The sequence below is a fragment of the Eschrichtius robustus genome, chromosome 8 (assembly GCF_028021215.1).
Source record: "Eschrichtius robustus isolate mEscRob2 chromosome 8, mEscRob2.pri, whole genome shotgun sequence".
In the NCBI taxonomy this organism is placed as follows: Eukaryota; Metazoa; Chordata; class Mammalia; order Artiodactyla; family Eschrichtiidae; genus Eschrichtius; species Eschrichtius robustus.
In genome coordinates, this window is record NC_090831.1 from 20,558,589 (window position 1) to 20,572,181 (window position 13,593).

The 13,593-nt window shown below is 38.8% G+C and overlaps 1 protein-coding gene across 1 annotated transcript in view; it reads left to right on the forward strand.

Annotated features, from left to right (window-relative positions):
- RELN (reelin) overlaps nt 1-13,593 on the forward strand; it is a 523,882-nt gene that overhangs the window by 399,923 nt on the left and 110,366 nt on the right. Inside the window, exons 21-24 of the mRNA XM_068549918.1 lie at nt 22-214; nt 1,009-1,121; nt 6,694-6,831; nt 7,698-7,884. Coding sequence (XP_068406019.1) covers nt 22-214; nt 1,009-1,121; nt 6,694-6,831; nt 7,698-7,884 — 631 coding nt within the window. The remainder of the gene's footprint in view (nt 1-21; nt 215-1,008; nt 1,122-6,693; nt 6,832-7,697; nt 7,885-13,593) is intronic.

Consider the following 13,593-nt stretch of genomic DNA (forward strand, 5'->3'; position numbering starts at 1 on the left):
ATTTCCACCTCTGTCTTTCAGTTTTACAGGAGATTCTAAACTTGCCTCAAGTATGCGCTATGTGGAAACACAATCAATGCAGATAGGAGCATCCTACATGATTCAGTTCAGCTTGGTGATGGGCTGTGGCCAGAAATACACTCCACACATGGACAACCAGGTGAAACTAGAGTATTCAACCAACCATGGCCTCACCTGGCACCTCGTACAAGAGGTAAGTCTATTTTTTCTAAAGTTTGTGATAGGTAGGCTTCACGTTTTAACACAGGAAGCAAAGAATTGCAATTCTAAAGGTTTAGGTTTGGTTGAAAAGGAGCAATGTTATTTGTAACAGAATTGACATCAAATCAGCAGTGGATTACAAGGATGCCACATTCTGCATTATCAGATACTAAAGGGCAATTGAAAATTTTTAAAAATGGGAATAACTTCAGGACTAGATATACTGGGATGGTGTTTTCAACATTATTTTCTCTAGCTCTCTTTTTCTATAAATGTCTTTTTCTTCTTTCCCTATAGCATGTCTTCATCTGTTCTTTTCTAAGTCTCTTCACCTGCAGGTAGACCATATTAAGAATATGGTATCTCTTGTTTTAAAAAATAAAAAAGAAATACATAATTCCAGTTTCTTGGAATAAAATGTACTTCTTTATATATACATACTGGTGATCTGATACTGCAATAAATGCATAAATACGTAGTGAATAGGATAATTTTACCAAATGCCAATGTTACGCTAACAGGTCAAAAAATGGATCCTAATCCATTTTCTGTTTTTCCATGTGAGAATTGGAAGACATTTAATTCCACTGTGGGATCTCATTTAAATTATTTCCCAAATATTTTAGCTTCACAGAAGGACAAATTATAGATTGCATTCATGTTGCAAATGGTTAAGATTGTAGCATTAGATGTCTCCAAGGTCTTTTTCACTTGTGTTGAGAGAGTAAACGTATTGCCCTGGAGGAAACAGAAGCTGAGTTGAATTTTTGCATGATTCTCTTTTAGGAATGCCTTCCAAGTATGCCGAGTTGTCAGGAATTTACATCAGCAAGTATTTACCATGCCAGTGAGTTCACACAGTGGAGAAGAGTCATAGTGCTTCTTCCCCAGAAAACTTGGTGAGAGACGACATCTTCAGATATGGCTGTCACTTTAACTTTTCTATCTCTTTTAGCATGACGAACATGAAGAAGAATTAAGCACAAGGTGGCAAGACGCATTCTTTTTTTTCAGCATCAAAAGATCTTTCTTTTATACCTAGGATATTTGAAAAATAGAGCCAATGAAAGTTTGGTTTCCAAACTGTCCTGGCTTTTTCTCATCTCCCTTTTGCCTCAACTTTTCTGTTTATGGGAAAATTCAATGAGCCTGTTCCTTTGGGTTTGACATGTAAAAGAGAATGATACAGGAATCTAAAAACTCTTTATGTCAAGACAGTTTGGATTGCAAGGCTGTTTTCTTGGTGCAAAGCCCTTCTTTTTCTTTTAAAAACTTAATATACACTCTTTTTCTCTATTCACATTCTTTCAGTAACAATGGAAATCATCCCGCAGGAAGCAGAAGCCTCAGTAACTAGGGAGAAAGTTAAACATTTGATAATATGAAAGAGAAAAGCACATTTTCCCCAAATATTACATTGTTTCATGTTAGACTGATCACTCTGAGGCCTATGTGAGGAATAGATTGTAGGATAAAGAGTGAAGACAGGGAAACCAGTTCGAGGGGGGAGGTCCAGGCATTAGATGTTTAGGTGGCTTGGAGTATGATAGTAACAACGTGGAAAGAGACATCTTTTGCGAAATGTATTTTAATCAAATAGGGCTTGCTGATGGACCAGATGGGGGCTGAGGTAAAAATGGAAGAATCAAAAGCAGTTTCTAAAGTCTGGGCCTGGGAACATTGTTGGATGGTAATACCACTGACTGAGATGGGAGGGATTGGAGGAGTGGATTTAGGGCAGAGAATTAAGAGACATAGTGCTTCTTAGGTTTTCTAATGTGAAGTTTGAGATACTTATCTACTCGAGCAGAAATGTCAAGAAGCCAATTGGACTTATGAATCTGGAGCTCAGAAAAGAGGTTTGGGTTGAAAAGTTAAATACTATGAGTCGTATTTAAGCCCTGGGATAGGACGAGCTTGCCCAGGAAAGAACCTTTGACTAGAAATTAGAAGGGCTGAGTTCTCAGTATATCTCTACTGATTGACTACATGCTTTAGCCATTCACAACCTCTTCAAACGTGACTCCTTATGTGTATGATGAAGAGGTTGAACTAGACAATCTTAAAAGGTCCCTGGCAGTTCTGGAATTCTAAGATTCTGTGATTTGTGTAGCAGAAAAAGCATAAAAGAGACAAAAATTATATTTTTCTGTGGTATCTGCCTTCCAAGACCCCTTTTGTAAAGAAAATTACTAAATCAACCCTTCTCAGACTATTTCATGTAAGTTAGGCTGTACAAAAAAACAATTGGTTAGATAACTACCTAGAATTATTATTATACCTCCTTTAGTTGAAGATTAAATTACTACATTATAGAAGAATGCCTCCTTGATTATTTTTAAGGATTCATCATTATGTCGGTTGGAACAAAACGCTTGAAATTTGATTTCCACAGATTTTTTTATATCCAACTGTGAGCCATTTCCTGGATACTCTATTAATGCTTTGTATAACAAGTTGCTACTTTTTCTAACATCCTACTTTTTTATATCTACTGCTGGGAATATAATCAAGATTTTTATTTAATTTCAATGATATTCCAAGCGTATCTATCAAGATTATAAAAAGCGACACATCAAACAATTGAAATACTGGTCATACTTGGTGCAAAGCTACTGAGCTTTTTTAACTTAATTTGCCCCCATTATTTTGCCATTAAGTATATTACCCTCATTATTTAAAAAACACTGATTTTTATTCATTGACATGTGGGGTACAATTTCAAAATTATGACAAGATAATACTGATAGTGTATTTTAGAGATGTCCTTTTGTTCCCAGAAATGTTTTAAATTATTATTCTTAATTAATATAGTTTAGGCAATATCCAAAAAGTATCATCCTTTATCGAAAAGGCCTTTGCAGGTTATTTTACACTGAGATTGTATGTTGCATTATTATTTTCTTAGCTTAAAAGATAGTACCAGTGGGTTGAAAGTTTTAGTATAGTAAGAAAAGGTCCGGTTCTTGTCAATGTTTATTCAGCACTTGAGAGGAAATATATTGATCCTTAAACTCTTTAGTTTTAACACAGAGCCTGGCATGTTGTAGGGGTGCTCATTAAATGTTGGGAAATTAAATAAATTTCAATTCAGTGTGCCTTGATGAACTAAAGAGATGTTTTATTACAAACCATCTCTTTTTACAAACTGAAAAAAAATCTACTACATCATTCCTCTGACAATTTGCCTTTAAGTACATGTAGGTAAATAATTGAATTCTGCTTTTCCAGATTTCGTTCAAAGCCCTGTGTAAAGAAAGTAAAAATATTTCTTAAAAACAAACCACCCGATAGGATATTTATTTTAACATTTCTACTGACTAATACGTAAGCTAAACATTATTGTTATAGTATTTCAAAAAAATAGTGTTCAAATGGTTATTATCATTGTTTTTAGATCTGTAAATGCTTTAAAGCTCTGCTATAAAGTACATTTATTCTCTTTGGCATTCTTGATAACTTTATGATATGCATTTCAAACTTTTGCAAATTGCATGTTTTTCCCAAGCATTGGGGCAAGGAAGTACAGTTTAGTGTGAAGCAATATTCCTTTTGGTGAATCTTTCTTCTGCTGTTTTGATTGTCAAGCGCATGCAACTACAAATTGAAAGTAGACAAGCAAATGTGGTCTGCACTGTCAAAGATCTGTTAACTTTAGAAGATAATGCTAGATAGGAAAACTTAGAGTGGAATATTGAATATGTATACACCTGCTCAAAGAAATTATTTTGTATATGAACTGAACATTTGTTACCCAATGAAAATTAATTTTGTTTTTGTGAGAGACGTTTACATAAGAACAGGGCCTAATGAGACCCAAACAGCTGTCAGTTGCTGACTTCATGAACAAACCAACACCTAATGACTGAATGAGTTTCAGAATATTTGGGTAAATGTAATTACAGTCACTCTGAAGGTAGAAAATACAATTTAGTCAGCCTTCATTTACCTTGATTCCTCAGTTACCTATCGAGAGATGACTCAATGGTATTTTATTTCAGTCTAGAAGTTTATAAGAGGAAAAAAATCAAATAAAGAAGAGACTGTCAAGTTTTGTTGCCTTTGAGAATCCATAGTTTGAATTTTAAATGTAGGTCAACTTCATTTCATGATCCACACAGCAGTACTGCTATTTCCAGACTCAATCCAAAGTACGCAAGATTTTCCTCCTAAGAATACTTAGTTTTGAGAGAGAGACAGAGGCGGGGAGAAAGAGGAAGGGAGAGAGAGAAAGAGAAAATTGGCAAATTAAATATTTGTATTGAGGGCGATATTTAGCAGTGATGCAGCTGCAAATCAGTGAGATCACACCTTGTGTTCTCACATGTGACCAGCTGGAGATTGCTCACACAACTGATTTTTCTTTTCTCACTAAAAACGAAGCCAATATTCAACTGCTTTTGCTTTCTTTTCTGTTAATTAACACCAGCACATGAAACTGTGGATTGTCACTTTAAATGGAATAATTCACTTTTTAAGCTTTTTATCTTAAGGAAATATCTTTTCAAGAGTTCATAGGTACATGTAAGGATTAATTTACTTATAAAAAGAATTTGGAGAGTGTTTACATGTGACTGTTTAGAAGCATAAATAAACTGAGAAATCTAGGTGAGGTTCTGAAACCCTCCAACCCCATTTTAATGTTTGAAACGTCAAAACTTCAAAATAATGTATGCCATGGGTTTCATGTAAGCATGTGACTCTAAAGAAAATAAACTATCACCTCGGTCAACAAACCACCAGAACAATCATTAAATTTTTGAGCTGGAAGGGATCTTAGAAATCAGATTGCCCAATCTATTTATTTGAGAGGTGAGGAACTAGAAGCCCCTGAAGGCTTAAATTTCCCACTAAAGATCACACAGCTGATAAATTGCAGAGCCAGGGTCCTGCGGGACGGGTCGCCTGACTCCTAGCACTTTCTTCACACTGTTACCTACAGAAGTCAGAAACAGGCTGCCCTTTCCTGGCCTTGTCCATCCACTCATTGGCTCATTTTTTAGCAGACTATTTTTGTACACTTACTTTATTCTGTTCCTGTGCAAACTACTGAGACAAAAACATATCCCTGTCCCCAAAGGAGTTCACAGTCTAGATACCTGTGACCCTAGACTTGACTCAGATTGTAATCGATCTTAAAAGAAATATAGTCATCTCTCCTTTAAATGACAGTGGTGCATGCGTCTTAATTTATTTGTTTTCTGTGGGGCTCTAAGATAATGTACCTACTTTTATAGTAGGCTTTTCTAAAAAACATTTCTTAATGAGACTGTGAAAATTGTGATGGCTGTTAGATTACAAATATGAACTATTACCATAGAAGAGGTGCATCTGTCTCATTGTATGTACCATGAAGAGCACTGATATCCCGCAAACCTGTGTCTACTGGATGCACCTCAGTGAATCCTGGAATCATCCTACTAGGAATAGAAATGCAACCTATTAGCCACAGATCGTTAGTAAAATAAACAGTAAAGGCTTAGTCTGGATTTTAACAGCCTGTTATGTACTTAGGGAGTATTCAATATGTGGGTAATTGATGCAGTAGACTTTAATGGATCATTCAGAGCCATTAAGATCAAGTGTATCTGTAGATAGTGTACTTGGGGAGGGTTTAATTAATGGAACTGAGCATGCACGTTAATTCTGCAAATTCTTTTTGTTTTCTTTTTTTTTGGCGCTTTGACCAGAAAGAACTAATCATGGATCCCTGAAAGTTCCTAGAGGTGAAAAGTACGATGTGATTTTAAAAGAATTTTTTTATGGTAGTCACTGAATGAAAACCTTCCTGGCATTGCTCTCAAACATCCTCTTCTTTAGACTTTATATGTACTTTAGACGAATCAGGGTCCCAAGTATTTCTCTATGTGTAATGGACTATTTAAGTTTTTATCTCCACTTAACATCAGCTTGTCCCTGAAATCCCAGCAAGTTAATGTTTCAGAAATAAGAAGCAGGATTTAGCACCCAGATGTTCTTACTTGTAAAATAGTACATTGTAGCCCATCCCCTCAACCCCAAAACAATACCTCCAAACAAAACTTTTGTTTTATATTGAGAGCTAACTGGAAGTCTTCCAATAACTACTGATACGTTTATTTTAAGAAACTGCATTACTCTAAGTTAAACACTGTGCGTTTTCATCTGTGAAAGAGACAGTTTCTTATAAACTTTTATTTTTAAAAAATATTGTCTTACTTCCTTTCTTTTCCGAGCATCAAATCCCTGTGCAGCAACAACAAAAATCTGATATTGTGTTTTTCTTTAAAATACAAATTAATTAATTAAATTTAGTCTCAAATTAAGATTGAGGGATATACAAAATAGGCTTTCCTTCATGGTGGATGATTAGTAGCTAAATTCAAGTTCCAGAGAGTTCGTTCTCTGAAGGATTTTGAGCTCCGACATTCTTTGTCTGTACGATCCCGTGTCAGTTAAAATACTGTTTTTGTTACTGTGCCTTGTTTCTAGGTCCAGCGCCACCCGCTTCCGCTGGAGTCAGAGCTATTACACAGCCCAAGACGAGTGGGCGTTAGACAGCATTTACATTGGGCAGCAGTGCCCAAACATGTGCAGTGGGCATGGCTCCTGCGACCACGGCGTGTGCAGGTACGTGTGTCAGGAGGCCTGGTTGACTCTGCTTTTCCGGATGTATGTTTATAGCCATACCACAGCAGCTGTCATCAGTTATAGGGATCACCTGATAGATAATGAGATCGCCAAAGGAAAACGATCCTCCTTTCTGTCTTTATTTTAGATGTAAAAGATACTGTTGCATTTCAATAAGTATGAAGCCATAGACTGTAAACCTTAAAATGTAACCTCCTGGGTTTAAATTTCAGAGTTTATCAATTAGCCCCAGAGTCCTCTTTGTTAGTTAACAGAGCCTTGCTATTGCTTCCCCCTTCCTTCCCTTGATAGTCTTAAAGCCCTAGTCAAACAGCTGCTACACGCTTTTCCTACAGCACTTCGCCAGAAGCTCAAGGTTGTGTACAGTGGGAGATGGTGATTATCGCTAATGAGGATGAGATAGGAACACACTTGAATACTTAAAGACTCTAAAAGAGACATAATCTAATCAGAAAGAGGAACTATAAAACACAGCCACAATTAAATGTTGGGTGAGCAGACAAACATTTATATGTGACCTTTTAAGCCTACGGGAAGATCTCACGATCCTTCCCCTCCCCCCATCACACGTGTGCACACACACCTGTATCCTTCATTACTACTTGATGCCTCATCTCTACTATTACAGCACTATTTGTTTTAAGAACGGATTCTATCCCTTTTTTCCCCCTTGTGAAAAACTGAAGGTTGTTACCACCATATTCAAAGATTACACTGTAGAGAAAAGTCTAGTGCAGATGCTAATACCCAAACAAAAGTGAGATATAGGAAATGTTGCAGGTCAGATGGCTGTGGCATTCACACAGGAGTCCATCACTTGTTCACTCGGCCCTCCTCTCTCATAGGTGTGACCAGGGATACCAAGGCACTGAGTGCCACCCAGAAGCCGCCCTTCCTTCCACGATCATGTCGGACTTTGAGAACCCGAATGCTTGGGAGTCTGACTGGCAAGAAGTTATTGGGGGAGAAGTTGTAAAACCAGAAGAAGGGTGTGGAGTCATCTCTTCTGGATCATCTCTGTATTTCAGCAAGGTATGACTAAGAGCCGGGAGTAAGTGATCAGGACAGTGGCTATTTCAATATGTGATGTTGGAGCCATCAACTCAGAAGGTACAAATATGACGCAGTTTTATTTTTCCCTACATTCCCTGCTTTTGACTGGACTTTGTCAAATTTCTATGCCTTAACTCCATTTGGGAAACTCATAGTTTTATGCTTGTCTTTGCTTACTACAAATCCAGATAGGCCGGTTTAAAATTCCTGCCCTTCTTGGACCTGATTTAAAGCTCATTGCTTTCCTTTCCTCCAGTGCCAGCCAGGCTTGTGTCTTGGGGGGCTTTTGAGTGGGGCAGGGTCTTGGCCCCTTCTCATACCAGGCTTTGGAGGGTGTGTGAGCACGCGGGCCTGGGGGTGAGGACATGAGTGGTGGTGGAGGTGGTGGAGCTTAGAAGTTAACAACAGCAACTCTGGAGCCAGACTGCCTATTTCAGTCTGATTCTGCCACTTCCTAGCTGTGTGACTTGGAACAAATACCTTAACCTCTCTGTGACTTGGCTTCCTCGTTTGTAAAAGAGGATCTACCTCATTAGGGTTATTATGCAGGTTAAATGAGTTAGTAAATCATGTAGAACAGTACCTAACATGTAGAAAACATTTCTAGAAATGTTTATTAAATTTGTCAATCCATTAATCCCAAGAATGTGATTGGAGGAAGGAGGAATAAAGGTGAGGGTAGGGGTGTGCAAAGCCATTCCTAGGGTACTGACCACCTCTCCATCAAGAGCAGACATCTCGGTTCCTATTTCAGCTCGGTTTGGTGGCTGCTGGTGGCATCAGCTGATGTGGGACCATCCTAGTCAACTTGGGCTACTATAACAAAATACCATAAAGTGGGTGGCTTCAACAGCAAACTTTTTTTCTCACAGTTCTGAAAGCTGGAAAGTCCAAGATCAAGGCACTAGCAGATTCAATGTCTAGTGAGGGCCTGCTTCCACATTTGCAGGACGGCCATCTTTGCATTGTATCCTCACATGGTGGAGAGAGAGAGCAGAGAGGGAAAAAGCAGGCCTTCTCCTGTCTCTTCTTATAAGGGCACTAATCCCATCATGAGGACTCCACCTTCATAATTTAATTACCTGCCAAAGGCCCCACCTCCTAATACCATCCCTTTAAGGGTTAGCCTTTCAACATATGAATTTGGGGGCACCCCATAACAGGGACTCTGAGTAGAAGGTTTTCTTGCAGGGTTCAGCTTTCCCAGTGGAAGCAGACAGATCAGTACATGCCAACTAGGGATTGAGGTGCCAGCCAGAATCCCTAAGGCTGATTCTCTTGGAACACTCCTAACCCATGTTGCTTGGTGAGGGATGCGGCTGAGAGAACCACCTCCCTCTCCTCCCTTGCTACAGTCCAGACAGGACATTCTTTTCTTCCTGCCTCCTCCAATTCATCTCTTCATATAGTTTTTGAAAGGACTGCAGAGGGGAGCAGGTCCAGCTCTCCAACCTGAGCAATGTGTTCAACCCTAATTATTGGCAGCTCTCTTTAGAATGTGGGGTGACCAGCACCACTTCTTTCCAGCAGGGACTATAGCCACCAATTCTAGGACAACTGAAAATGTCCCATTCCACGTCACATAGCAAGTACACAAAGGTGGGTGATATACTGTAGGGCTGATGTGTTGCAGAACCTGTTTGGGCAGAAATCCAAAACAAGTTAATGTATGCAAAGACAAAAATAGGTACAGCTTTTGTTTTGATGCAGGTGCAGAACAAAGAGTCAGAAAATGTAAATGAGATAGAAAATGTAAACAAGAAAATGTAAATAACAAAGTAAACAAGATGGAAAATGACAGAAAATCAGGGATGGATTCCATTTAATGATATTTCTTATCCATTGACATCTAAGATCCCCATGTCATTAGTCTTAGAGATAATAGTCAATAAGTGACCAATATTCATTGCATAGATCTGGGTACACTGTATAATCGTGCAAAAATGAAAAGATTGTGGCTCCCATAACCATCAATTTTAAAGCAAGATTATGAATCCTTAACCAATATTTACCCAAACACCCCAGTAAACATGTGTGCGTACACACAGATATTTTAAACATATAAAGGTTACATATCAATATTTCTAACACTTAATTCAAGATTATGTCTTGAGTCAAGCTACCTGGCTTTATACCTGGGCTCCAAAACTAATTAATTGGTTCACCTTGCAGAGTTATAACATCTTTCTGTGTCACAGTTTTCTCGACTGTAAAGTAGGATGTTGGGAGTGAGTTAATGCCGGTAAAGAATAAAGGATAGTGTTGGGCATATAGAAATAGCCTTATAAGTATTAGCTATCATAATTACATTTTATGAAAATAAATTTCAAACTGGTATCATTGAATATTTCCATATGTACGCCCTGCCACTAACAAAATCAGCATTTCAAAAATAAAATCATTCTCTTCCTCTCTGAAACCAGCTTTCTCCCTAAATTTTTGTCAAAATATCTAAGGATCATATTTTTACTTTTTTCTCTTGTTATCAGTCAGATCTGTTTTGAATTCTAAGTGAGAGAAACTAGCTTAAGCAAAAAAGAAGGAAATTTGGTTCTTGTAATCAAAACAGTGAGGGCTTAGATGAAACTTGACTCAGAGATACTTGGAGCTGGAAACTCAAATGCCCACAGAACTCTCTCCTTAAGAGGGGACTCTATTTTCAGGTCAGCTGTCATTGTGAGAGTGAAACCATGGCCACAGAGCTCTGTAAGCAACTCCATAGGAAAATGTGGGAAAGGTTTCTGATTGGCCAGTCACATGTCCGGGGAATGGCGTAATATGATTGGCATGGCCAGAGTTATGTACTCACTCCTTTGGCAGAGAGGTGGGATACACAGTTTGGCCCCCGCTACCAGCCAGCATAATTGAAGTAAAGAAGGGGTAGTAACCCAAAGGAAGGGTTCCTTAGACCTTTGCAAACCACCCTAGATTAATTGCTCTAAAAACATGCTTCTATCCTGTCACTCTTCCATCACCAGTGTTAGGATAGTCTCCAGTACTGCTGCCCTAACTACAGAACTTATTTTCTTTTCCCAAACATGAGTCCTCTGCTCCAAACAGGAAGCTCTCCTCATCATCCCAGATTTTGCCAATTTCCCTCTTTGCTTAGCCTCCACTGCTTTCCGTTATGCCTTCCACGGCCTCTCACATCCATATAAACCTTGCAGTGTTTTGCCCAAATCCTGCTGCTTCTGACATCGAAAGCTTGGCCTCTGTATACAAGTGCCAAGTCGAATCTCAGAGACAGAATTTTGGATGAAGTAGAAAAGAATAGCTTTATTGCTTTGCCAGGCAAAGGGGGACACAGTGGGCTCCTGCCCTGAAAAACTGTTTCCCACCCCAGGAGGATTTGGTGAGGAGTTTTATAGCAATAGTTCCAGGGTGGAGTTGCTGGTAAGATTAAGGTGTGTGCAGGGCCTGCACTCTTTTAATCTCATCTCAGGTGATCTCTTGATAGGCTTCTCTGGTTCCTTTAATCTGGCCTCAGGTGGTCTTCTCTGGTATGAAGAATGCTGACATCTGCCACTTGTTGGGTTTTAGTTCTATAAACAGCTCAAAAGATATTGTTAATGTGTATCCCTTGAGGCAGAACCACAACCCTGCCCCAAGGCTGCATTATTGTTTCTCGGCTGTTCCTCCCTTGTCTCTGCATACCCTCCCTTCCCTGACTGACAACTGTTTGAATCTGCCCTTTGGGACTCAGGGAAGGTCATAGAGGCTGGAGTCTATTCCCTACAAACAAGGAATGGGGGACACGGAAAGGCTTTTGTGCCCAGAAGCCCCACAGGGTCCTGCTCGGTTTCACTTCCATGGGGCTTTCTGGGACTAGGGCAGAGTACACTGATCTTTCCTCTCTTTGACTGCCCCTCTCATTGTGTTCCCTACATATATAGATCATATTTTTATTTTTATTCTCACAGTACCCAGCAAAATGCACAGTCTTACTGACTGAGCCAAACTTCTAGATAAGATGTTCAACTCAGAAATGCATGCCTTGCGTTAGGCATTTACATATCAATAAATACCCTTGAGACTGAATAGATTGGAGCATTGATAATTAATCATGTGACCAAATGGGATTTAACAAGGGATAGAACTTGGTCTGCAGCCCTAAGTTGTCATTACTCTCCCTGCACGTATCTGTGAACTCTCCTTTCAAGTTTGTTTTTATAACACGTGGTATTGAGCTTGGTATAACTGGCAACCGGTAATTATTTGTTGAAGAAAGAAATCAATGAATGAATGAAAGAAAATTGGAAAACAACAGAAAGTTATAAAGAAATGGTTATTTTCAAATAAATATAGTAGACTCTTTTTCTAGTGGCATTTTGATTAAAGAAGATTTTAATGGAAGTCAAAAGGTAAAGTTTTTATAAAGCATTTTAGAGGTTTTGTTATAAAGGCTCTAGATTCTGTAGGCATTACCTTTAAATTCTGTATTATTTTATCTAAACACTGAAGACATTTTAACCTAGAATGTTGGGGGAAATTGGAGGGTATTTTCCACACTCCAGGAATGAGGAGGTCCTTAATCTATTACTCCAACACACGTATATGCACATTCCATGTATATATATATCTACACATACGCATAAATACATTGATCATAGTATAGTAGAAAAACTGCAAACCGTGTGTTAACATCTGATTCTAAATTCTGACAAAATAGTTTGCCCCGAGCCATTTCCTTTTTCTCTCTTTTCCCCCTTTAAAACAATGTTCAGCATTTCAGGTCACCAAACAAAAGAAAATGACTTGTACTACTCTCTAGGAAAAAACATTTTCAGTGCCAAACCAAGCATTTGTGTGATATTTTTCACCATTTAAAAAAATCCCACAGGGCTTCCCTGGTGGCGCAGTGGTTGAGAATCTGCCTGCCAATGCAGGGGACACAGGTTCGAGCCCTGGTCTGGGAAGATCCCACATGCCACGCAGCAACTAAGCCCGTGAGCCACAACTACTGAGCCTGCGCGTCTGGAGCCTGTGCTCCGCAACAACAGAGCCCGCGATAGTGAGAGGCCCGCGCACCGCGATGAAGAGTGGCCCCCGCTCGCCGCAACTAGAGAAAGCCCTCGCACGGAAACGAAGACCCAACACAGCAAAAATAAATAAATAAATAAATTTATTTAAAAAGTTCCTACCAAAATTCTTAAAAAAAAAAAAAAAATCCCACGAAACACTCTCAAAATCTCTATAGAGCAACACCATAGTCTCCTGGAAAAACAACACTGTTCTGTGAATTTCACAATTGACCAATCATTCCAACCACTTAATTGTGATAATTGGATTTTTATCATTCTCCTCACCTTAGATCTTTATCCTTCTGGCTGTTTTCCACATGCCAGGGTTTTCATAGAAGTTTGCTGGGTGGGAATTAACCAGCTGGGTTCTTCTCAGATTCATTCTTCCTGTACTGATCCTGAGGCACGAAAATTCTAGGTCAGATTATAATAATCTCTGAGGTGTTTCCACTTAACACTATTTCAAATCAACAGCAAGAAAAATGAAAAGCACATCTAACACGTTGAAAATGCATATTTTAAGATTTCTTCTAATACATACATAAAATTGAGAGTTCCAAAAAATGAGTTTCAGTCTCAGGATTAACCTCCGTTCTCCTTTTGCTGGCACCCTTGTCTATTTTGGAATCTCTTAATTGCCTTTAGATTTATCAGTAACAGTGTACTC